Genomic DNA, 26,728 nt, shown 5'->3' on the forward strand with positions numbered 1-26,728 from the left:
GCGCAGTGATGCGGAAACAGAGGGACTGAGTTCTCCAGACCACCTGTTTAAATAAAATAACAATCAAACAGAAAAAACATAAAGCTCTGCATGCCATATGTTAATTATAGTCAAACGCTTGTTTTGTCTGTAAGTTATTAGCTCCTTAGCATCACATAAGCCAAAATGACCTGCTTTGTAACCATTCATTTAACTCTATTAACTGTCTGTGTTATCATTTAAAAAGATGGAGCCAAAGCACAGAGAGCTCCTCCGAGCTCAGAGGCTCTATCTGTGTGAGCAGCTCATAGTGGATGATACGGTAGTCCAGTATTTGTATCAGGAGGACATTTTAACCGAGTGCCAAGTGGAGGAAATTCAGTCACAGAAGTCTAACAAAAACAAGACGTTAATGCTGCTTAGTGCTTTTAATGTGTTTGTAGAATCCCTCCAGCAGGACTTTCCCTGGATTAAAGAGAAGCTACTGCTTTTAGCTGAGAGTGATGATGATGGGGGAAGGGGAACAGAGCTGTCCAACACCACCGGTGAGTTTCACTCACACAGCAAACAGCACAGCAGGGACTTTAAAGTGCTGATGATACGAACATGACTCTATGCAATTTCTTAAATAAACTATACAACATGGCAAACATGTTAGATTTCTGTTATAATTACGTGAAAAGAAGCTGTTGTTACGCAAATATCCAACTTTTAATTGCACAGCGCAAGAAAACTGGGTCCGTGGCTCGCGGCCATGTTGTGACGTCAGCGGGAGAACACGCTGCGGTTCACTGGCTGTTCTACTCATAGTATTGGTGGGACATGGCGATTCATTTCCGCCAGTTCGTTCATGTCGGTCAGTTCAGCAAAGAAATTCGTTCGTTCAGTTCGTTCACTTGTTCATTTTGATGACGTCACACCAAAGCGGCACAACAATGGCTGTCGTCCGAAGTTTAGTTCATCTTGAGTGAACGAGAGGCGGCAGAGGTGCCATTCACAATAGATTTTCATACATTACAATGTGCTTGAGAAAAAGATGGAAGAAAAACATTATCCTAGCATTATCTGAAAAAGACTACATAAACAAAGCTCTGAAAGTTAATTAAATGTAGATGAGAATAAAGCTGTTTTTATATTTATTATATTTATTTTAGTAGAGCCATCGTCTGCCGGCTATGCAGTTGTTCTCTCAAACCCATTAAGCAAAAAAAAAAATTGCTTATTTAACAGCAACACTCATTTCAGAGAATAAACAACTTTACAAGTCATCGTATTCAGCGAACAGTAGCCTGCGATGTCTCTCTGCTGCATTCATGATCATTCATTGTTTGGCCTGGTCATGGACATGGAAACGGTTGTTATGCACGAACATTCGATTGACGTCACGTCTAGCGAGACCTTTTCCAGCTGTTCGAGCAAGAGACCGCCTTGCAGACTGTTTCATGCAGTTGTTCAAACCCATTAAGTAACACCCATTTTGCTCATATTCAACAGCAACGCTCATTACAAAGAACAAACCACTTTATTACAAATTGCATTAACATTAAAAAAACCAACACAGTATGCCGCGATCTCCAGAGCCACGTTCTTCATTGTTTATCACAGTCATGGAAACCGTTGCTATGCGCCCAGCCCAGTATGGCAGCAGGCAGGCTGGCTGCTGGCTGTTCGTTCGTTCGCGAACTGCTGAGCTCGTTCGCTGTGAACTGAAATGTATTGCTGAGTGAGAGCTCTAAATTGTAAACTAAAGACCTGGCATGTGTCAACGCTCTGATAATAGGGCTCAAATAGCCCTGAAAGAAGTAAAGTGGCGCTGCTCTGCACAGATCAAAATGCAAGTTGGACGCTCTTCTGCTACTGAACAGATCCTGCTGATTCGCCAACGACCGAGATTCAGCGACCGCCCTGCTGCCAGCGAGCAGAGACTGCTGATTCGCGAACGACCGAGAACGAGAGGCAGCGCGAACTAGTTCTAGTCGTTCACTTCGAAGACTCGTTCAAAAAGAACGGTTCGTTCGTGAATGACACACCACTAACTCATAGACATCGAACTACTCTGGTTCTACTCAATGGAAATGGCGCATGAAAACGCCGGTGAACTCTCTAGTGCTAGCTCTTCTTCTTCTGAGAGTCTAGAATTGTGCTGATCTCTTCCGAATAGAATCTATGATAGCCTACCCTCTTTACCCTTTGCCTCTCGTTGCTAGGCGGCAGTTACATGAAAGCCGCAAGCTTTCACAAGCAAATACATGACTGATATCACGCCGACTTTATGATTACATTTATGATTATCATGTAGAATCTATAGCTCTACGTACCTTTATCTTATGTCGTTTCACAACACATGTTCTGACAGGAGGACTGTCTTTGGATCCGGCATAGCTACTAGTAGACCCCCTCTGGGCACTGCTGATGGTAGTAACACACGTTTGTGCTGAACTGAACACCCAAGAGATTCTTTTAAGCTGGGAAGGGTGTCAAAACAATCCAAATCGAAGTGTTCAGAGCACAGGACGGATGTTGGTGAGGGCTCCCACTTGTCACGAGTGCGCCTGACTTGCTTCACCCACTTCGCATGCAGCTCGGGATCTCTGGGAAACTTGAATAAACTTACCCCATCCTTGTAAGTTTTGGAGCAAAAGCCAGCAACACAACGCAAAGGCATAATAACTTTTTTTTTTAATATATATATATATATAGAGAGAGAGAGCGCGCGGCACGGTGGTGTAATGGTTAGCGCTGTCGCCTCACAGCAAGAAGGTCCTGGGTTCGAGCCCCGGGGCCGGCAAGGGCCCTTCTGTGTGGAGTTTGCATGTTCTCCCCGTGTCCGCGTGGGTTTCCTCCGGGTGCTCCGGTTTCCCCCACAGTCCAAAGACATGCAGGTTAGGTTAACTGGTGACTCTAAATTGACCGTAGGTGTGAGTGTGAATGGTTGTCTGTCTATGTGTCAGCCCTGTGATGACCTGGCGACTTGTCCAGGGTGTACCCCGCCTTTCGCCCGTCATCAGCTGGGATAGGCTCCAGCTTGCCTGCGACCCTGTAGAAGGATAAAGCGGCTAGAGATAATTATATATATAATACTAATAATGACAAACTGAACACCTGTCGCATCAACAATAAACTGGTAAGTTAGGAGGAAGGTTCTTTCGCTGACGTCATATAGCTCCTCCTCCTCCTTCGTCTCCTGGGTGCTGCAGCCCCGTCAAATTTGCCCAAATAGCCGTGTTTTTTTATCATAACTTGTAAAATAGGCGCCTTCGTGAATTAATGTATGGATCATTGGGAATTACTTTTTATGTTATAAAACATCGCCAAAGATGTCAAAAACGTGTCATCAGCACTTTAATACTGAGATCTTCAAGAAAAGACCAAACAAAAAGGGATATTATAAATCATACCACTCAGCTGACTAAGGTGAACTTTAAATACTTACTAAAAATGGGCGAGATCTAAAATGTCCTGCACAATGCCTGTAAAATAAAGCTGGGAATCAGAATTACTTTATTAATCCCTAGAAGGAAATTCAAATTTGCTACCAATCTCCTAAATCAAAGAAGTAGTAAACATGTCTAAAAATAGAAGATAAAATTGTCTGAAAAAAGAATAAATAAAAATAAAATACATATGTTTATTTACCAGCTGGCAGGTCCGTATCGTAAAATACCATGATTGCACCATACGGTCAGACCTTAAGCTGGTAAATAATACATTTATTTTTTTCTTTACCAAATTCTAACAGAAAACGGGATCGCCCGAAAGGGAAAACCGAGCCGAGCCGCCATTTTGAATCCTCATTCACGGCTGTAATGCAAATGGCTTCCTCCTCGGTATACAAGTGCACTACCATGGCAGGAAAAAAAACTACATTTTGCCGCCCATGTACTGTAGTCCCCTATTTATACAAAATTGAGTCATTTAGGATTCAGCCATGATTTTACTCAGCGTTAGCAAGTTACTGGTTTTTAGCTTTCTCCTGAAATGTTTTCTTTTATTTCTTCTTCCTCAGGGTAGTAAAACTCGCTTTCGCTGTGAAGACTGTCGTTATCGCTATCCATGCTGTAAAGTTAATGCTATTCTCAAGTCAAGTCAACTTTATTGTCAAATATGCTATACATGCTCGATATACAGATGAAATTTCAGTCCTGTCTGACCCACGGTGCAAACAGGCAATGCAATAAATAAAAAATAGAATAATTGAAATAAACAATATAAACAGTATAAACACACTAGATAAGAAATAGACATAGACTAAACACTCATAGAAATATATAATAAATTGCAGCAAAAGGGCATAAAATAAACAGTCAAGGGCACTTGAGGTATAGCAGGTAAACATGAAATAACCAGTATAAACAATAAATTAATAGCTGTTAAGGTGAGATAGTGCAAATGAGTGAGGTAAAGTGAAATGTGCAGTCCCTGAGTTCAGTGTGTTCATGAATGTTGTGTGTGTGTGTGTGTGTGTGTGTGTGTTGGGGGGGGGACTGTGAGGGTGACATGATGTCAGATGCTGAAGGGGGGGCAGGGGCGTGTGCAGGCAGAATCTGTGGCAGAGGGGGGAGGAGGGGAAGAACAGGGAGGGAGTTGAGCCTTCTGACCACCTGGTGAAAGAAACTGTCCTTGAGCCTGCTGGTTTTGGCCCGGAGACTCCGCAGTCTCCTCCCCGACGGCAGCAGACTGAAGAGGCTGTGAGATGGGTGGGTGGGGTCACCTGCAATCCTGATGGCTTTGCGGGTGAGGCGGGCGTTATAGATTTCCATAAGAGAAGGGAGAGAGACACCAATGATCCTCTCAGCTGCTATCATGATGCTCTGCAGAGTCTTGCAGCAGGACACGGTGCAGGCGCCATACCACACGGTGATGCAGCTGGTCAGGATGTTCTCGATGGTGCCTCTGTAGAATGTGTGCATGATGGGGGCCGGGGCTCTTGCTCTCCTCGGTTTGCAGAGGAAGTACAGACGCTGTTGGGCTTTTTTGGCCAGTGATGCGGTGGTGTTGCTCCAAGACAGGTCTTCAGAGATGCGCACACCCAGAAACTTGGTGCTGCTCACCCTCTCCACTGCAGCACCGTTGATAGTTAGTGGAGTATGCTGGGTGTGCGCTCTCCTGAGAAATGCTGGCAAAAATTTATAAGATTTTTGATAATCTTATAAATAAATCTTATTAAAAAAAAGATAAATGTTGACCAAAAAATGCTACTATGTTTGTTGTTGTTGTGAACGAGCGAGTCGCCAGAGGTCCATAACCGGGGTCCGTATCATAGGATACGGACCCGCTCGCCAGCCAATCAGAGCGCAGGATTTGATGGAAACCAGACCGCGAAAAATAATAAATTTAAATAAGTTCAATAACTTAAATAAAAGCAAAGCCCCCATTTTCAGGAAAATGGGGGCTGCGATAGTGAGGTGAGAAAGAGAGTGCAGGCAGGGTGGAGCAGTTGGAGAAGGATTTTGGGAGTCATTTGTGATAGGAAAGTCCCAGCAAGAGTGAAAGGTAAGATGTACAGTATAAGACAGTAGTGAGACCAGCTGTGATGTATGGATTGGAGACCGTACCCTTAACGAAGAGACAGGAGGCAAAGTTGGAGGTGTCGGAGTTGAGGATGTTAAGGTTTGCGATGGGAGGTTGGACAGGATAAGGAACGAGCACATCAGAGGGACAGCACATGTGGAGAGCTTGGGAATTAAGTTAAGAGAGATGAGACTGAGATGGTATGGGCACATCCTGAGAAGAGATGCAGAGCATGTTGGAAGGAGAATGTTGAGGATGGAGCTGCCAGGCAAACGAAAAGGAGGAAGGCCAAAGAGGAGATACATGGATGTGGTGAGAGAGGACATGAAAGTGGCAGGTGTGGTAGAGAAGGATGCGGAAGACAGGGAGCAATGGAGACGAAAGATCCGCTGTGGCGACCCCTAATCGGGAGCAGCCAGAAGAAGAAGAAGAACTTAAGTAAAAGCAAAATGAAGTGATTTTATATACAATGATTCCTATCTACATATATTGCACCTGAGTTAAGGATACAGTATACATGGTAAGACAGTGTACCACAGTTGTACAGTAGCATTGTACAGCTTGACTGTAACCGGTAGGAATGATTTCCTGTCTCTCAGTTGTGCAGCGTGGAAGAATCAGCTGTTTACTGAATGTGCTCCTGTGGCTGATCAGCTCCTCATGTAGAGGGTGGGAAGGACTAAGATTTTGTTTTTATTTTGGACAGTGTCCTCTTCTCTAACACCACTGTCAGAGTCTCCAGTTCCACACCTACAACATGGCCGGCCTTCCTGATGATCTTTTTGAGTCTGTGTCCTTCACCTTCAAGCCGCTGCCCCAGCAGACAACAGCGTACAGGATGGCACTGGCCACCACAGACTCATAGAACATCAGCAGCATCATTCGGCAGATGTTGAAGGACCTCAGCTGTCTCAGAAAATAGAGATGGCTCTGGCCCTTTTTGTATACAGTGTCCACGTTTTTGGACCAGTCCAGTTTATTATCAAAGTACACCCCCAGGTACTTGTATTCCTCCACCACATCCACACTGACCCCTTGGATCTTAACAGGGTTCACCGGAGCCCTGATTCTCTTCAAATTGACCACCAGTTCTTTCATCTTCGTCACGTTGAGCTGTAGATGGTTCTTCCTGCTCCACGTGACAATGTTGTCCACCACCATCCTGTACTCGCTCTCATCACCACCGGTGATGCTGCCTAAAAGCTCTATGATCATACGGCTATGTTTCCTCTAAATTGCAGCTGTTTAAGGATGAAAGTATTTGCATTAACTGGCCTTTATGAAGAAGTTCAATGTGCATGTAAAGTTTTAGAGGAAACTAAATTCTGCAGTGTGGAACTGATTATACTACTGCATCTCAAAAAATTAGAATATTGTGAAAAAGTTCAATATTTTCCATCAGTTATTTAAGAAAGTGAAAATGTTATATATTATTGACTCATTACACATAAACTAAAATGTTTCAAGCATTTTTCTATTTTAATTTTAATCAGTATGGCATACAGTACAAAAACATAAAAAACCCATCTCAAAATATTAGAATATTTCATTTCGAGTTTGAGTAAAACAGTATGAACACCGTGTATCTCTTGGTCTAGTTCAGTACACACAACCACAATCATGGGGAAGACTGCTGACTTGACTGTTGTCCAGAAGATGATCACTGATGCCCTCCACAAGGAGGGTAAGCCACAAAAGGTCATTGCTGAAAAGGGTGGCTGGAAAAGGTGCACAAGCAACAGGGATGGCCGCAGTCTTGAGAGGATTGTCAAGAAAAGTTGATTCAGGAACTTAGGAGAGCTTCACAAGGAGTGGGCTGAGGCTGGTGTCAGTGTATCAAGACCCATCACGAACAGACATCTTCAAGAAAGGGGATACAACTTTCGCATTCCTAATATCAAGCTACTCCTGAGCCAGAGACAATGTCAGAAGTGTCTTATCTGGGCTAAGGAGAGAAAGAAATGGACTGTTGCTCAGTGGTCCAAAGTCCTCTTTTCAGATGAAAGTACATTTTGCATTTAATTTGGAAATCACGGTTCTAGAGTCTGGAGGAAGAGTGGAGAGGCACAGAATCCAAGGTGTTTGAAGCCCAGTGTGAAGTTTCCACAGTCTGTGATGATTTGGGGTGCCATGTCATCTGCTGGTGTTGGTCCACTGTATTTTATCAAGTCCAAAGTAAACACAGCCATCTACCAGGAGATTTTAGAGCACTTCATGCTTCCATCTGCTCTTTCTTTCGTGTATCATCATATGTCCAGCTTTGTGTCGTGTAGCCATGCCCTCGTCTCAGGTCCCACTCGGAAGAGGCCCTCCTCTGAAGGTGGTCTAATACAGGGGACAAGCGGTGATGATGTGGTTGGCAGTCTGCTCAGGCTCCCCGCACTCACATGCTGCACTGTCTGTTAGCCCCCACTTCTTCATAGAGGCTTTGAAGCAGCCAACCCCGGTGCGTAGGTGATTCAGAAGAGTCCATTGCCGGCGAGGTAGGGCTTCTCCTTCAGCGCCATCTCCAGGATCCTGGATGTAGTGGTGTATACATGTCTGACCTACCGACTCCCATTCCTGCTTCCATGTCGCCGCTAGCCAGGCTTTAGTTGACAGGTCCTCTGGGATAGAAGTGAGCATCTCTTGGGCCGCCAAGTTGTATGGGTGGTGGGACTTGAGTCTGCTTGGAGGTGTTGCCATAGTTGTGGTGTTATGGAGGAGGTGCCAATCATATTCCTGGGCTTTCCTTGCCAGGGCGAGGGTGGCAGTCTCTTGCCGTAGGCTGGCTGGTGCAATTCCTGCTAGGACTGGCAGGCAGGACACGGGGGTGGGTTTCAAGCACAGGGTTCTTCACGAGGGGTTTTAGAGGTGCGGGCCACCCCCCTTTCTGTGATTCCCGCCCCCGTTTAATTTCTGCCGCCCCTTTACAAAAGGAAGAGACGTCCCTTTGTTTTCTTTGTGACAGATAGCCTTTCTCTGTTGGAGTACCGACAACGTGACAACACCCAAGTGTGAAACTCATTTACCAGCAATTAGTTTAGTCAGTCTGACGATTAGGGCTGAACGATCTATTGTTTTCGACTGAAAATCGCGATCTCAGACAACACGATTTTGGGATTGTCAAAGCCGCGGTTTTTCTCAGCGCTCCTAAACTGACCCATGTTTTGTTTCGTCAATAAATTGTCCTCATTTTTTACACTACAGACAAAAAAATTACATCTATGTGTTCAGGAGAGCCTTGTGGCACTCGGTGTGAAAGAATTTTGTGAGTATCTCCTTCCGTTTTCGTGTAAATCCCCGTTGTTTGGAGGGAGCACTCTGAGAAAATCCTTCACTTTCTGTGTGACTCTCTGCTCGCAGCGCGCGGGTGGGGGAGGGGATGCTCTCACACACACACACACACACACACAGGAGGGAGGGGTTGCTCCCTCTCAGAGAGACACAGGCTTGTAGCCTCATGGCAAATCATACATTCACACAGTACAGCTCAGCTCCTGCAATTGTGACTGCTACGCGCACTGCATCACTCTCTCAATTTCCCACAGGGGAATTGTTGGCTCTAGTTATAATTTATAATGCTTATGTACATTCTTTTATAAAAGTGCAATATTTTGATGCTGCTGAGCCATTGATCAACCTTTTTTTTATGTCTGATATGTTGTAGATGGGAAAAGTAAAAGAAGCAAAAGTTTACTTAAGAAAGATGGCTCTCTTTTTATTTTAAGTTATTATAACTTGTTCCTCAGGCACTCAATGTTAATAAACAGGCCTACATTTGAAATCTGTTGACCTCAGTTTTCATTCTTGCATTAGCTTTATGGAATTCATTGTATTAATTAATTTGCACTGAAACTTGATTTAAAGAAAAAAAATCGTGGTTGAAATCGAAATCGCAATATCTGCCAGAAAAATCGCAATTAAATTTTTTCTTAAAATCGTTCAGCCCTACTGACGATTATAGTCTAAGAAAAGCGTTTCACACTTTGGCATTTTTGACACATTGTTCTTGCGCCGGGAGATAACACGCCTTTATAATAACGTGTGAATCGACACCAAGTTCGAGATAACTGATATTGTCGGCAGAGAAATAAAGGATAAAAACAAAAAGTTCAAAGTTGGTGCAGCAAGCGTGATATTGCCTATAAAACCATGAGGATATAACCTGGCAAATTTTATGCAAATGACATATGTAAATTTATGCAAATTTGTTTCAAGGTCATCCGATTGACCCCCACCCCCCTATATTTTCAATCCTTGGAGAACCCTGAAGCAGCCAGTTATGATCCTCAGGGCATTGTTAATGGCCGCATCCACCATCTTGGTGTGTGGGCTTCTGCTCCAGGTTGGGGCACGGTACTCGGCAGCAGAAAAGACGAGGACTTGTGTGGAGATACGTAATACCTTTGCGGAGGCACCCCAGGTCGTACCAGCGAGGCGACGGATAAGTGAGACCCTTGAGGTTACTTTGGCCCTCACTTCCTCGAGATGTTGTTTATACAACAAAGTCCTGTCCAGGCATACGCCAAGGTACTTTGGGGCCTGTTGGAACTCCAGGGGTTTGCTGTTCACCAAAATCTCCAGCTCCCTTGTCGCTTCCTTGTTGCAGAGGTGGAATGCTGTGGACACCGTCTTCCCAATGCTGAGCTACAGGCGCCAACTGCGAAGGTAGGCAGCCAAGATGCCCATGTCCTGGTTTAGGCCCTCTTCCACCGCCTTCCATGTTGGTTGTTGCAGCATAATGGCTAGGTCGTCTGCATACCCGTACCTTCTGGATGTTGTTGCAGGTAGGTCAAGGATGTATATATTGAAGAGCATTGGTGAAAGAACAGACCCTTGTGGGACCCTGTTTCTCAGCCTCCTAAGCCTGCTATACTGGCAGTCACTGGTCTGGAGGATGAAGCTGCGGTTTGACAGCATCTCCATGATGAAATTTACCATATGACGGTCCGGGATGGTTCTCAGCAGCTTCAGGTGGAGTCCGCGGTGCCGCATGGTGTCATAGGCGGCGGTCAGGTCCAGTAGGACAACCCCTGCTTTTGCTTTGGCCTGGCAGCTGTCCTCAAGGTCTTGCGTGAGCAGGGTTACTTGGTCCACCGTTGACCTGCCCCGATGGAAACCAGCCTGTTCCCTCGGAAGCTGTGGGTTTACTACAGGTTCAATGTGGCTGTGAATCATCCTCTCCAAGATTTTAAAAGGAACACAGAGCAGCGAGATTGGCCTGTAGGCCTTGGGGTCATCCGGGGGTTTGTTGGGTTTCAACAGGGCTATGACATCCGCCAGTCTCCATGTCCTTGGGAGTTTGGACTTTTGGAGGCACGCCGAGAAGAATGCGCACAACCAGGCGGATGTTGTTTCGTTCTGGTGGATCACAAACTCTGGATGGATGTTGTCGGGGCCTGGTGCCTTGCCTTGTTTGAGTTTGGATATGGCATCCGTGAGCTTGGTTGATGTAAATTTCCCTGACAGGTTGGCATTAATACTGGCCGCCCTGGAGAGGGCGGATACCTCGCGAGATGTTAGGCGGGCAAAGTCTTTATCTGCACCTGGGAAGCGGCCATTTTTTAGGAGTTGGGCTGCGATGGCATTTGCTGTCACCGGGCACTTGGGGGATATTGTACTTCTACCTGAGAGCTGATTAATGGTCTGCCACGCCTTACGGCTGGAATTGGTGAAGTCAATCGACTCGACGACCTCCATCCATCTGGCCCTGCGGGTGACATCCAGCTTCTCAAGAAGTGCCGTTGCATCCACTTCAGCTCTTGATCCAGCCTGCTGGTGGGCTCGCAGGAGGTGGTTACACTCTTCGTCGCAACCTGGGATGTAGTTTTTGTTATAGCCTCGTGGGATAGATTTTTTTCGCTGCCCCATCAGCACTTCGCAGTAGGCCGCGTATGTGGCATCTACATCAGGAGTGTCTGGGTCTGGAAGACTGGTGGATGTTCTCTCAGTCTCTGCAGCAAATGCATGCCAGTTGGCCTTCTGGAAGTTCCACCTCCTGCCAGGTTTCCCCGAGACCGGCTGCACCAGTGATGGAATTCTGATGACAGACGGTCGGTGGTGTGATCGGGGGAACCTGTCAATGACCCTTCTCTCTGGCAACAGGTCATTACTGTGGAACCCAGCAAAGGCAAGGTCTGGGTTGGTGAGTGTGTTCCATCTGGAGGAGTAGAAGGTTGGTGGTTCTTTGGGGTCAAACAGGAGCCGGGCATTGGCGGTGGAGGCCCACTCACTCAGTGTCTCACCGTCTGGTGTTGTATGGGTGTAACCCCAATCGGTGTTCTGGCAGTTGAAATTCCCGGCGTAGATGGCAGGTGCCGGGGCAATCGGGAGGTCTGATGTGGACAGTACTGATGGTGGGGGCTTGTACACATTCACAACCTTTGTTGTCTGTATCCTCGTGGACATCCACTCGAGGCTGGAGCCTGGTGGGGATTGGCCTGTGGCTGTCCAGCTGAGGTCAGACCTAACAAAGGTGGCCATCCCATGCTGCCTACTGAGGATGGAGCTGGCGAGGTGGAACCCGGGCAACCTGAGGAAGTCTGCTTTTTCACAGTGCGTCTCCTGAAGGAGGACGGCTGCGACTTCGTGGGAGTCGGCAAGGTGGCGTATGATGTCCAGTTTGGCGATGGTGAGGCCCTCGACATTCAGCTGAAACACTGACAGATCCTGACGCTTGATGGTCGGGATGGCCGCCCGCCCTGACGTGAGCTTGCGTCCCCCCGACCTCTTGCGCCCTGGTCTGGCAGCGTGACGATTTGGTGGCGACATTAGTTTCATGAGCTGGTCTTTCACCATTTCTCATTACTTGCAGGAGAGGCCATGTGGAGGCTGTCGTCTTCTTTCCCCTTCCATCTGCTGACGAGCTTTTTGGAGATGCTGATTTCCTTTTCCAGCAGGACTTAGCACCTACCCACAGTGCCAAAACTACTACCAAATGGTTTGCTGACCATGATATTACTGTGTTTGATTGGCCAGCCAACTTGCCTGACCTGAACCCCATAGAGAATCTATGGGGTATTGTTAAGAGGAAGATGAGAAACACCCGACCCAGAAATACAGATACGCTGAAGGCCACTATCAAAGCAACCTGGGCTTCAATAACACCTCAGCAGTGCCACAGACTGATCACCTCCATGCCACACCGCATTGATACAGTAATTCATGGTAAAGGAGCCCCAACCAAGTATTGAGTGTATAAATGAATATACTTTTCAGAAGTTGGACATTTCTGTATTGTAAATCCTTTTTTTGATTGATCTTAGGGAATATTCTAATAATTTGAGATACTGGATTTCTGATTTTCATGAGCTATAAGCCATAATCATCAAAATTAAAACAAAAAAGGCTTTAAATATTTCACTTTACATGTAATGAATATACTGTAGAATATATAATTTTTTTTTACCTTTTTGAATTAAATTATGAAAAAAAAGGAACTTTTTCATGGTATTCTAATTTTTTGAGATGCACTAGTATACAGCCGTGGTCAGAAATTTACATACAGGGACATGAATCCATCCATCCATTACCTGTAGGTGCTTATCCTGTTTGACAGGGTCGCAGGCAAGCTAGAGCCTATCCCAGCTGACTATGCATGAGAGACGGGGTACACCCTGGACAAGTCACCAGGTCATCACAGGGCTGACACATAGAGACAAACATTCATTCATTCACACTCACATTCACACATACGGTCAATTTAGAGCCACCTGGACTGTGGAGGAAACCCACGCAGACACGGGGAGAACATGCAAACTCCACACAGAAAGGTCCCCTTCGGTCACTGGGCTCAAACCCAGAACCTTCTTGCTGTGAGGCGACAGTGCTAACCACTACATCACCAGAAAAAAAAAGAGGGCGACCAGCTACATTTAACCTCATTTAATCAGAAATGTAAAAGTGGATAAAATGGGGAAAAAGAGCAAAAATAAAAACACTACTAAACTAAACTCTTGAACACCGGAGCCCATATACGACATTCAGGATGAATCGTTTGACTTCTGTGATAATAGATACACTTCCTTCCATTGTGTTGTGATATGATAGTGAGTGACATAAAGAAACAAAACAAACATACAAAAGCTACCGATAAAGTTCAGGGACTACTACTGAAGACTGAGGGACCGTTGGCCAAACTCCATGAATGTAGCCACCAACGGCGAAACACAACCGAGTGTGAACATGGCAGACACAAACGAAGGAGTCATGCCTGAAGCAGCAAAGCAAGTGTGGCCGAAGTAAGTGAAATTCAAAGCTTGATGCTGCACTAGAGTAGAAGATCAGCAACGCAGCCGTGCAATGAACAGCCACACATACAAGCAATGAAGCAGTACATCAAAACAGCAGAGCACATGCGGTCAATTTAGAGCCACCTGGACTGTGGGGGGGGGAAACTTGAGCACCCGGAGGAAACCCACGCACACACGGGGAGAACATGCAAACTCCACACAGAAAGGCCCTCGCCAGCCGCTGGGCTCGAACCCAGGACCTTCTTGCTGTGAGGTGACAGTACTAACCACTACACCACCGTGTTACCCCAGAGACATGAATGTCTTGGCAATATTTGGATTTCAAGTGTTCTCTTTGAACTATTCTTTTCTTGTGGCAGAATGATTGCACAACATACAGTTAGGTCCATAAATATTTGGACAGAGACATTTTTCTAATTTTGGTTCTGTACATTACCACAATGAATTTTGAACAAAACAATTCAGATGCAGTTGAAGGTCAGACTTTCAGCTTTAATTCAGTGGGTTGAACAAAATGATTGCATAAAAATGTGAGGAACTAAAGCATTTTTTTAAAAACAATCCCTTCATTTCAGGGGCTCAAAAGTAATTGGACAAATTAAATAATTGTAAATAAAATGTTCATTTCTAATACTTGGTTGAAATCCCTTTGTTAGCAATGACTGCCTGAAGTCTTGAACTCATGGACATCACCAGACGCTGTTTCCTCCTTTTTAATGCTCTGCCAGGCCTTTACTGCAGCGGTTTTCAGTTGCTGTTTGTTTGTGGGCCTTTCTGTCTGAAGTTTAGTCTTTAACAAGTGAAATGTATGCTCAATTGGGTTGAGATCAGGTGAGTGACTTGGCCATTCAAGAATATTCCACTTCTTTGCTTTAATAAACTCCTGGGTTGCTTTGGCTTTATGTTTTGGGTCATTGTCCATCTGTATTATGAAACACCAACCAATCAGTTTGGCTGGATTTGAGCACACAGTAGGGCTGAACGATCTATCATTTTCGACCGAAAATCGCGATCTCAGACAACACGATTTTGGGATCGTCAAAGCCGCGTTTTTTCTCAGTGCTCCTAAACTGACCCATGTTTTGTTTTGTCAATAAATTGTCCATTTTTTTACACTACAGACAAAAAAATTACATCACTGTGTTCAGGAAAGCCTTGTGGCACTCAGTGTGAAAGAATTTTGTGAATATCTCCTTCCGTTTTCGTGTAAATCCCCGTTGTTTGGAGGTATGGAATGCCATTTGAGACTCATTTATGCGCAAACAGAAAACCAACATTGAGCGCATGGCACCTATTTTGAGCGAACAGAAGACCGATGAGTCTCAAATGGCATTCCATAGGGCTGCTCCCTCTCAGAGCTCCTGCAACTGTGACTGCTACGCGCACTGCATCACTCTCACAATTTCCCACAGGGGAATTGTCTCTAGTTATAATTTATAATGCTTATGTACATTCTTTTACAAAAGTGCAATATTTTGATGCTGCTGAGCCATTGATCCTTTTTTTATGTATGATATGTTGTAGATGGGAAAAGTAAAAGAAGCAAAAGTTTACTTAAGAAAGATGGCTCTCTTTTTATTTTTATTTTAAGTTATTATAACTTGTTCCTCAGGCACTCAATGTTAATAAACAGGCCTACATTTGAAATCTGTTGACCTCAGTTTTCATTCTTGCATTAGCTTTATGGAATTCATTGTATTAATTAATTTGCACTGAAACTTGATTTAAAGAAAAAAAAATCGTGGTTGAAATCGATATCGCAATATCTGCCAGAAAAATCGCAATTCAATTTTTTCTTAAAATCGTTCAGCCCTAGCACACAGTATGTCTCTGAATACCTCAGAATTCCTCCGGCTGCTTCTGTCCTGTGTCACATCATCAATAAACACTAGTGACCCAGTGCCACCGGCAGCCATGCATGCCCAAGCCCACTGCCTCCGGCGTGTTTTACAGATGATGTGGTATGCTTTGGATCATGAGCTGTACCACGCCTTCGCCATACTTTTTTCTTTCCATCATTCTGGTAGAGGTTGATCTTGGTTTCATCTGTCCAAAGAATGTTCTTCCAGAACTGTGCTGGCTTTTTTAGATGTTTTTTAGCAAAGTCCAATCTAGCCTTTTTATTCTTGAGGCTTATGAGTGGCTTGCACCGTGCAGTGAACCCTCTGTATTTACTTTCATGCAGTCTTCTCTTTATGGTAGATTTGAATATTGATACGCCTACCTCCTGGAGAGTGTTGTTCACTTGGTTGGCTGTTGTGAAGGGGTTTCTCTTCACCATGGAAATTATTCTGCGATCATCCACCACTGTTGTCTTCTGTGAGTGACCATGTCTTTTTGCATTGATGAGTTCACCAGTGCCTTCTTTCTTTTTCAGGATGTACCAAACTGTAGATTTTGCCACTCCTAATATTGTAGCAATTTCTCGGATGGTTTTTTTCTGTTTTCGCAGCTTAAGGATGGCTTGTTTCACCTGCATGGAGAGCTCCTTTGACCGCATGTTTTCTTCACAGCAAAATCTTCCTAATGCAAGCACCACACCTCAAATCAACTCCAGGCCTTTTATCTGCTTAATTGAGAATGACATAACGAAGGAATTGCCCACACCTGCCCATGAAGTAGCCTTTGAGTCAATTGTCCAGTTACTTTTGGTCCCTTTAAAAACAGGGTGGCACATGTTAAGGAGCTGAAACTCCTAAACCCTTCATCCAATTTTAATGTGGATACCCTCAAATGAAAGCTGAAAGTCTGGACTTTATGTCCATGTCCATTATATAATTATAACTTGAATATGTTTCAGTAAACAGGTAAAAAAAACAAAATTTGTGTAAGTGTCCAAATATATATGGACCTAACTGTACATCTTTAATAGAATACAAAACAAGAATTTGGTGCCCAGGTTAATTTAAAAAAAATAAAAAAAATTCAGAAATGGCTCTCCTCCACAAGTGGAGGAGTTTAAGTATCTCGGGATCTTGCTCACGAGTGAGGGAAGGATGGAGCGTGAGATCGACAGGCGGATCGGTGCAGCCTCCGCAGTGATGCGGTCGCTTTACCGGTCCGTCGTGGTGAAGAAGGAGCTGAGCCAAAAGGCGAAGCTCTCAATTTACCGGTCGATCTACGTTCCGACTCTCACCTATGGTCATGAGCTTTGGGTAATGACAGAAAGAACAAGATCGCGGATACAAGCGGCTGAAATGAGTTTCCTTCGCAGGGTGGCTGGGCGCTCCCTTAGAGATAGGGTGAGAAGCACAGTCACTCGGGAGGAGCTCGGAGTAGAGCCGCTGCTCCTCCACATCGAGAGGAACCAGCTGAGGTGGCTCGGGCATCTTTTTTGGATGCCTCCTGGACGCCTCCCTGGGGAGGTGTTCCAGGCATGTCCCCCCGGGAGGAGGCCCCGGGGAAGACCCAGGACACGCTGGAGGGACTATGTCTCTTGGCTGGCCTGGGAACGCCTCGGTGTTCTTCCCGAGGAGCTGGCCGAGGTGTCTGGGGAAAGGGAAGTTTGGGCTTCCATGCTTAGACTGCTGCCTCCGCGACCCGGTCCCGGATAAGTGGAAGAAGACGAGAAGAGACGAGACAGAAATGGCTCAAAAATTACAGAAGCATATTGCTGCCACACCAGGACAAAAAAAAAAAATCAGTATCACCTAATAACTTGAAAAGTTTGTTGTAAAAATATATATTTTTCACGTTATTACGTGACATATAGGGCGGCACGGTGGTGTAGTGGTTGGCAGTGTCACCTCACAGCAAGAAGGTCCTGGGTTCGTGCCTAGCGGTCGACAAGGGCCTTTCTGTGTGGAGTTTGCATGTTCTATGTCCACGTGGGTTTCCTCCGGGTGCTCTGGTTTCCCTCACAGTCCAAAGACATGCAGGTTAGGCTAATTGGTGGCTCTAAATTGACCGTAGGTGTGAATGATTGTTTATGTGTCAGCCCTGTGATGACCTGGCGACTTGTCTGGGGTGTACCCATAGTCAACTGGGATAGGCTCCAGCTTGCCTGCGACCCTGTACAGGATAAGCGGCTACAGATAATGGCTGGATGGATACGTGAAATGTTTCATGTTATTACATGATAATTTGGTATAACATGATAACTTTAAACTCATGTTTGAACCTATGGTTTGAATGAGGTGCATAGAGAATAAACTGGGTAAAATGGCTCATTTACATGATTTCATCAAGTTGTATTTCATGCTTGGGTTGAACTGCGGTAAAGTTGGAAATATATTCACAGATTGAAACTTCCCGGATCAAAAACTCTTAGGTGAAACATTGTTAAAACACAATAGATGTCTTTTTCCTACTGTACTAAGGTAGACAACAAGCTACAGCCTAATTTTAATCAAAATGAGTTGCTCTCCAAGCTGGACAAATAACACTGGTCTCTGTGTACAGCCAGCTGTGAGACAAGTGCACAGGGATTGTCTAAAAAGTGCAAGACTGAAGAGACATGCTAAAAAAATATTCAATAACTTCACTCTTATTCACTGTAATGTCAGCAAAATCACTAACAGGAGACTGTTGATGTGTGCAGTGATTTTGGTGACATTACAGTGAATAAGCTATTCCACAAAATCGAGTCGTACATGAGCTGATAGCCAATGAGGTGCGTAGCACCGGGTTGGCTGTAAGCCATGTACAATGAGATTGAGCGGAAAAACTGTTTTATTCTATCCACAATCACTGGATTTTGAGAAATGGAACATTTTTATTTTTTGCAAATTCGATAAATAAAAACTTTATACAAAACATTCTGCACTCATTTCCGCTTGGAATGTAAACAAACTGGCAAAATGACAGTAGCAATTTGTGAAAAATGCTATAATAATTCTTGAAAAATAAAAAATGTTTTTACCATTAAATACTATTATTCCATAATTTGTTGTTTTTATGCCTGCACCACCGTAAGGTGCAGGAGGCATTATGTTTTCAGGTTGTCTGTGCGTCCGTCCGTCCATGCCACGGGCGATTGCTCTAAGACAACGAGGGAGGCTCAGCCTCCTCTAAAAATGACGAACATCGTGTAGGATGAATTGCGCTAGGCTTATGTTATAGCCGACCTTATAACATTGCTATTTCAGATCCACAATCATAGAAATATGTGCTCAACCCAACTACAGTGCGAAATCATTCCGTTATAACTTTCCCCAGTTCGCCTAATGTGTGTGTGAGTTTTTCCCCCTCGTGACAGCGCGATGCAGCCCAGCCTCAGTGGACTTCAATGGCATTTGGGAGCTATGTGCTTTTCAATATCAAAATGCAAGACGGTTATTCAACAAATACTGCGAAAACGCCCGCCCACGGACTCCCAGCCTCAGTGGACTTCAATGGCATTTGGGAGCTATGCGCTTTTCAATATCAAAATGCAAGACGGTTATTGGACAAATACTGCGAAAACGCCCGCCCCACGGACTCCCAGTCTCACAGTGGGAGGGACATGGCAAAGCTTTCCATGAGGAGACTGGTGATTGGTGAAAGCGGCCAGATATTTTCTTTGATTGACAGCTCGTTTCAAATATAGACAGGCAGCGGTGAATCTCAGTTCAGTCCCATGCAGATTCGCAAGTACTGTGGTGTATAGTAAGAGATCAGCTTACATTTCGATTTCATTCATTACATACGGTTTCTACCAACTTTTTTAGTTTGTATATATTTTCATTGTAAATAAAGTGTAAATATAGTGTTGTCAAGTTTCTATCTTAGTTCCAGAAGTTTCGTTTATTTGAGTGACTGAACTTGAACTTGAGGGGGCTAGTCAGCTAGCAAGAAAGCTGCGCACGGATGCCAAGCATTGCTGATTTAATTTTGGCGAAGTATTTGCCAGTCTTCCTTTCGAGGAAAAAATTAAAATTAAAGAGCAGGGTGGACCAACATCTCAAATTGACTAGGTGAAAAAGGTAGGGAATAATACTCGTTCCTTTCAGCTCTCCTGGTACGAGAAAGTGAATTGGCTAACAGCAAGTGACCCACATCAACAACAGTAAATAGGCTACTTTAGTAATATGTCATGGATGGACCAAAAATATAGAATCTATTTAAAATGTTTATGCTGAGTATATTATATTGGAATATATATTTTTCTGGATATGAATTAAACACAGCTACAATTTGGAAAACATTTTTAAACAAAAACACAGCCGAGAACATTTCACACTACAGACGTGGATAAAAAGTGAAGGGTTATCAAAATTGTCAATAAAACATTTTTCAGAATTACAGATACAGAATTGACTTTAAAGTATTGCTGCTGGTATACAAATCTCTAAATGGTACAGGGCCCAATTACCTCTCTGATATGTTGCAGCGGCCTAACCCAATCAGATCTACCAGATCAAAACAGAAAAATTTACTATTAAAACCAGTTGTTAAAACAAAGTGTGGTGAAGCAGCTTTTAGCTACTATGCAGTGCAGCTATGGAACCAACTCCCAGAGGACATTAAAAATGCTCCTGCTGTTGGCAGCTTCAAATCTAGGTTAAAGACCAAGCTGTTTTCAGATGCTTTCTGTTAAATAATTAATATTGTCTTCTTTACATTCTTTATAATCTTTACTTCTCTGCATGTTTTAAATTTACTTTAACTTTATCCTATTTTATTCTTTATTCTATTCTGCTGGGTTTTTTTTCTTCTTTCTTTCTCATCTTATTTGAACTACTTCATTTTATTATTTTATTTTTACTATTGTTTAATTCTTATTTTCTTTTAATTTCTTTTAATTCTTTTAATTAATTGTTTTAGAATTAAAATAAAATTATTTTATGTAATTTTATTTCTCTATTGTTTACTGTTTTTGTTTTTACTTCTGTAAAGCACATTGAACTGCCATTGTGTATGAAATGTCCTATATAAATAAACTTGCCTTGCCTCAGTCAAAATAAGTAAAATATAGGGAAAGTGTCATTGAATGAATGAAATGTGTGGCACCCAGCTCTATGTTTGGCTCCCCAAGGTCAGTGCTTGTGCCTATTCCAGAACACTCTGCTGGTACTGCTGAGGTTCCTGACAAAGAACTTCTTTCAATAATCAATTTTTAAACAACATGCCACAATTTTAAAATATAAAATGTTAAAATATACCCCCCCCAACACCACCATCATGTATATTGGACAGTAGGCTAATGGACCAAAAGAACCTGTTATTTCACAGTTTGTGACCCTGCCAACAATCAGCCAGATCAGAGGCAAGAGTATGGGCAAAATTGATGTGTTTTTTCTTTTTTCTTTTAAAATCTGGAAATAGCGTAACCGACCAGCCTCCCCTGTTTGAAAGACTACCAGCCGCCACTGGTCCATGCGTGCGTCCATCCCGAAACCTTGTGAACGCGATATCTCAAAGGCTAATGAAAGGAATTTCACCAAACTTTCACCATTTGTGCGCTTTGGGACAAACATGAACTGATTAGTTTTTGAGATGAAAAGGTCTAAGGTCAAGGTCACTGTGAGGTCAAATGTCTGTCCAAGAACCTTGTGAACACAATATCTCCAAGGCAAATCAAAGGAATTTCACCAAACTTTCACCATTTGTGCATTTGGGGACAAAGATAAACTGATTAGATTTTGAGATCAAAAGGTGTAAGGTCAAGGTCACTGTGAGGTCAAATGTCTGTCTGAAAACCTTGTGAGCACAATGTCTCCAAGGCTAATGCAAGTAATTTCACCAGGTCAAGATTATTGTGAGGTTAAATGTCCATCCCCAAATCACAACTTAATAAGGCGTGTAGTCTACCAGGCGGAGGCATCCCCATCGACACTGTTGGCGTCGAGTTCTATCTAGTTTTTTGTATTTTTTGGCGTTTTGTTTTTGAGTAGAGTTTTTATTTCATCCTTGGTTGGTTCAGCAACACACACTGCCATTTTGTTTTTCTCTACTTATGATATATGAGCTGATGGCCTAGTAGTAGAGTAGCCAATCAGAGCGTGCAATTGCTCATATCCAGTGAATGTGGATAGAATAAGAGTGAATATGCACTCTGGGGAATATATACTCTTTGGGTAAAGACATTTGGGGTTGAGATCAAGAGATGATGTAGCACTTTGGGAGCTTGTGTGGAATGAGGAAGTGGGAGACAGGCTTGAGAAAAGGTGCATTTTATTATTTTCTGCTTTACTTCACTTTTCAGTGACTTCTTTTGCTTTATGCAAGCGTGCACACACGGTGCTTGATTGCTCAACTCTCTCTCTAGTTACAGACCTTTCGCTGCAAGAGCACAAGAGACATATATAAATAAAATGCCAGTAATAAGACACAGGTGAGACTCGTCACATGTTATATGCTGGTTCTATCTGACTCTTCGTATTAGCGCCGGGGGGAATATAAACTCTGGTTATGAATGTGGAAGTGAATTGGCGTGGTAAATAAAACGGTCTACACCTAACAGTCACAAACTCCACTAGCAATGAGCAATAACCAAAGACTGGCACTGAATTCCTGCACCATTCTGTGTTGATGTAAATACACAAGCCACCTCCGCGAGTCTTACCGCATCTCTGTTGGCTCAGAACAAAGCTAGCCCATCCAGCTGAATGGCGGTGTCCGGAACTCGGTTGCTGAGCCAGATCTCCGTGAAAACAAGGACGCAGCAGTCTCTAACTCAGGCCAGGTAGTCTGTTGGAGCCAGATATAGTCTAGTTTATTTTCTAGGGAGCAGACATCGGAGAGTAGAATGGATGGGAAAGCCAGCTGGCTAGGGTTAGCTGTTAGCCTAGCACAGAGACACCCACGCTTGCTGTGTTTCCACCTCCTCGCACACCGCTTTCGATGACTCATCCCCGTGTCACCAGCTTCAGGCGAGGCCGAGGACTGGAGGCCTGTTCCTCGCAGCAGGCCGAGGTCGCTTAGCTTCTCCGGCAGATTATTTTTTATGACTTATGCGTGGTATCTGCATTGAAGGCGTGTCTGGCGATGGTGGATATGAACACCAGTTGATCTGATGTCCATGTGCTGTACAGGGTCGAGCAGAAGAACAAAACGACACACCAAAAAAAGCATCATTTTGGATCCGGAGAGGCTGCTGTGTGCTACTGCCGCGCTGCCATCTTGGAAACACTAAACTACATAACCCACTCCTTATGCACTGCAGTACTCTATAGAGCAGGGGTGTCAAACCTGATCCATAAAGGGCCTTGTGGCTGCAGGTTTTCATTCCAGCCATGCAGCAGCACACCTGACTTGGCTCATTCAATCAACTGAACTGTCTTCACACAGTCAAATACTTGCAGCCACACCCACCCTTGATTAAAGGGTGGGTGTGTCAGTTGATTGAATAAGCCAAATCAGGGTGCTGCTGCATGGCTGGAATGAAAACCTGCAGCCACACGGCCCTTTATGGATCAGGTTTGACACCCCTGCTATAGATCAACATCTAACATCCACCATCTAACCATAAACAGAAAGGAATGTATTCCATCGGCCATTGAAATGATGATAAATTCGTCTACCATAATATTGTGTCTGGTGTCTGTTTGTGTGAGGGTGTGTTCAGGAAGGTTATCTTGGTATTCTTATCAGGAGAATTAGGTAGCTACAGTTAAATGGTGATGCTAACTATATGGGGTAAGTTAATGTTGGTTGATAAACTGGTTGATTTGTCTAGAACATCACATCAGTAAAATTAGTTGGTGACTGACTGGCATAAACACAAGAAAACGTGTGATTTAAATACCATTGGTGGCTCATGTTATTTGGAGAACTGACCGAGAGAGGCTGAACATGTACGGCTAGCCAGCTATCCTCAGGATAACTTATAGCTATAGATGATTTGAGGTGAAGGCAGAAAATCTAAGAAAAAAAATCTGGCTACATTTTCTAGTTTTTTTTTTTTTTTGTCAAACTGTACATGTCCTGATAAAATGCTGGGATGTGACCATCGGGTTTGACTAAAATCTAAATGTAATAAACAACATTCATTTTAGATGTACTGAGGCAATAGGCTTATAAAACTGTTAGCTTACCAAATGTTATTTAATGTTAGCTAGTCTTGTTGAAATTGACATTTTCTAGTTAGTTAAAGATTTTCACTGAAGCAGTACTTTGTCTGGTTGTGGGTGTGCATGTGTGTGCACGCTTCATCTAGGTGTGCTCCTGCAGTGTATGTGCTATGTGAAAATGTCTGTGATTTTTTTCCATTATCTTCTGAATATTTGACTATTGTTCCAAAAGAAGTTGTGCAATATTGTGTAGCTTGTCTTGTCTAGAATGTCATGAAACAATTTCATGCTTTCTGTACATTTTATTTTATTTTATTTTTTTTGTGTGTTGTGAATACTCAGTAAGAGTTGCTGCTCTTATTGGTCTTGTCTTTTTTCCCTTTTTCTTGCCATGGTAATCTCTTCTTTTTCTCTAATACACACACACATTTCTGATAAATGACTTGCTCACCTTTGTCACCATCTTTTGATGGCTAGTAATTATAATTTTAGACTCTTCCTTTGCCCATCTCTTTCAGTTTCTCTCTGTGTTGCTCAGTGAAAACTTGCTGTTTTGCCTTTTTTTTTCTGGTTAGAGCAATTGTAGATTCATGTCATGGTGTTTAGGGTCCCAACGATAGTTCAAGCACAGGGTCCCTGATCACCCTAACTCTGCTCCTCGCTGTCCTTGCTTTTGGGGTGTTTGAAAAGTCTCTCAAAAGAAACTGGGCATGTGTACTAACTTTGTTTGAACAGCAGAAATTGAAGCAATCATGTCTAACTTGTTGCGAACAAAAAAAGACTAGATAATGTGGTAATGCTCAAATTGTAAATATGAAAATTCCAGTGGTAGTTAGAACTTTGCATAACTGTAAATTTGTATATCCTTTGTATTTGTGGTGTTGTTGAACTGGTTCGTTTTCTCTATTTGCTTGCTTTTTTTCTATATTCCTAAAAAGTTTGTAGTAGTATGGCCTCAGCTAAAATTATACTTCCTCGAATATTAGATTTTCAAAAATTAATTACATTAGATTTAAATGATAAATCGGATACAGTTTGGAGATGTGGTTAAAATGACCCTCTCTCTCTCTCTCTCTCTCTCTCTCTCTCTCCCCCCAGCTCAGTGGGCCATTCCTGAACATGTCCTCCAAATGGTTCCATCTGATCAGCAACTAAATAGGCTGGCGGCTCGGCTCGGCTTGGAGTGGGAAATGGTGATGCTGGATTTGGGCTTGACATCGGTGGACATCTCCCGCTGCCGTGCAGATCATCCTCACAGCAGTCATAGTCAGGTGCTGGCAGCTCTGGTGATGTGGAAGCAGACTCAGGGTCGGAGAGCTACAGTCCAGCATCTACTCCAGAACCTACAGAATTCAGAAATTCATCCTTCTGTCCTCAAACAAATCTTTGTCTGAGGCTACTAAGACTAAAACTCTGTGCCCAAATGGAAAAATGAACACACACAGTAGCTGTATGTTTCATACAGAGAAGTGTTGAAGAAAGCCAGAAATTCTTTTTTTTTCTCGCTACTTTGTAATTTTCTTTCCATGATAGATGGCTGTGCTCTGTATTGCTGATATATAAAATGTATTCAATATGTACCAGGGTTCCCGCGGGTCCTTAAAAAGTCTTAAAGGAACAGTCCACTGTACTTCCATAATGAAATATATTCTTTTCTGAATTGAGACGAGCTGATCCGTACCTCTCCGAGCTTTGCGCGACCTCCCAGTCAGTCAGACGCGCTGTTACTCCTGTTAGCAATGTAGCTAGGCTCAGCTAGCTACACTCAGGAGTGACGGTATCAATGCACTGTCGAAGCGCGCAGAAGGTGTTAGTACGCCTGTCATTATAGTGCGGACTTTCCATAGCATAGAAAATCGCCACGTTTCAATTTGTGTAACTGAACTTTGTTTCATGTCACTGGTCATATAAACCTATGTAAACAGGAAAAACGTGGAAGAGTTTGGTCGCATCTAACTACAGCCCCAAAAAATACTGTTGGCCATACTGAGCCTAGCTACATTGCTAACAGGAGTAACAGCGCGTCTGACTGACTGGGAGGTCGCGCAAAGCTCGGAGAGGTACGGATCAGCTCGTCTCAATTCAGAAAAGAACATATTTCATTATGGAAGTACGGTGGACTGTTCCTTTAAATACAACTTTCGGTTTTCAAGGCCTAAAAACATCTTAAATTGTTTTTGGAATGACTGGAATTTTCGAAAGGGAGGTATTAAATTTAATATTGGACCGAACAAGTGAAATGTCTCCATCTGGTTTGGGGTATTTTTTTTATCCATAATTTTAAAAGTGACCAGCGTACCTTTTGGGGGCAGCATTGGTTCTGTGCGTTCTGTGCATTCCATAGATCAAGAACTAATGTTAGGAGGCTACTGGAGGCAGTGTGGTGTGGTGTGGTGGTTGTGAAGCGTGAGAGACACGCAGGTAGCTTACGCGGGCGCTAGAAAGCGTTGATAATTATAGGAAGATGTCTGTTTAACGACAAGTGGTTGGGGGATGACAAATACCCCCAAAATAAGGAGAAGAATCGTTTGTGATAAAAAGCGCTGGATTGCACAAATGTGTTTTAAAGACGGTAACGCAGCACTGGGGACACTGCGGACTGGGAAACTGGTTTTTCACGGACACGAGGCACGCGCGCGTGTGTGTTAGAGGTCAAGCACTCCGGAGTGAAACGCAGGGGGGTTCGCGCATGCGCACAAGAGTCAGGTGGAAAATGGGGCTTATAGGAAATAATAATAATAATAATGATTAGCATCATTTTTTTACATAATTAACATTGTTTATTGTACTGTTTAATATAAATATATAAACAACCTTTATTTCAAAACTCAATTAAAAAGAACTCCAGAAAATACAATAATTCTAAATATAGTATAGTATAAATTTGTACAAAAAGTTTGTTTTATTACTTATCGTCTACAAGTGTTTTTAATATAATAAGAATAATATTAACAACCACTAATAATAATTAGTAGTAATATTAATTATTGATTATTAATCATTACTACTTATGAATTAGTGATTAATAAGTACTAGGGATTATTAAATGTTATAAAATTGTTATTAAAAATT

At 43.3% G+C, this 26,728-nt stretch overlaps 1 protein-coding gene across 1 annotated transcript; it reads left to right on the forward strand.

The window, feature by feature from the left end:
* Positions 1–25,281, forward strand: LOC132881598 (death domain-containing protein CRADD-like). The gene is made up of 2 exons (XM_060914253.1): positions 1–524; positions 24,755–25,281. The coding sequence occupies exons 1-2, from the start codon at positions 227–229 to the stop codon at positions 25,048–25,050; spliced, it is 594 nt and encodes a 197-aa protein (XP_060770236.1). The 5' UTR covers positions 1–226; the 3' UTR covers positions 25,051–25,281.
* The last annotated feature ends 1,447 nt before the right edge of the window (positions 25,282–26,728 follow it).

The sequence above is a fragment of the Neoarius graeffei genome, chromosome 2, assembly GCF_027579695.1.
Source record: "Neoarius graeffei isolate fNeoGra1 chromosome 2, fNeoGra1.pri, whole genome shotgun sequence".
NCBI classification, from domain to species: Eukaryota; Metazoa; Chordata; class Actinopteri; order Siluriformes; family Ariidae; genus Neoarius; species Neoarius graeffei.

What these genes read in the sequence shown, in the direction of transcription:
- LOC132881598 (XM_060914253.1), top strand. Translation starts at nt 227, where the DNA reads ATGGAGCCAAAGCACAGAGAGCTCCTCCGAGCTCAGAGGCTCTATCTG. An exon ending in AGAGCTGTCCAACACCACCG is followed by an intron (nt 525 to 24,754) that starts GTGAGTTTCACT and finishes CTCTCCCCCCAG; the next exon opens with CTCAGTGGGCCATTCCTGAA.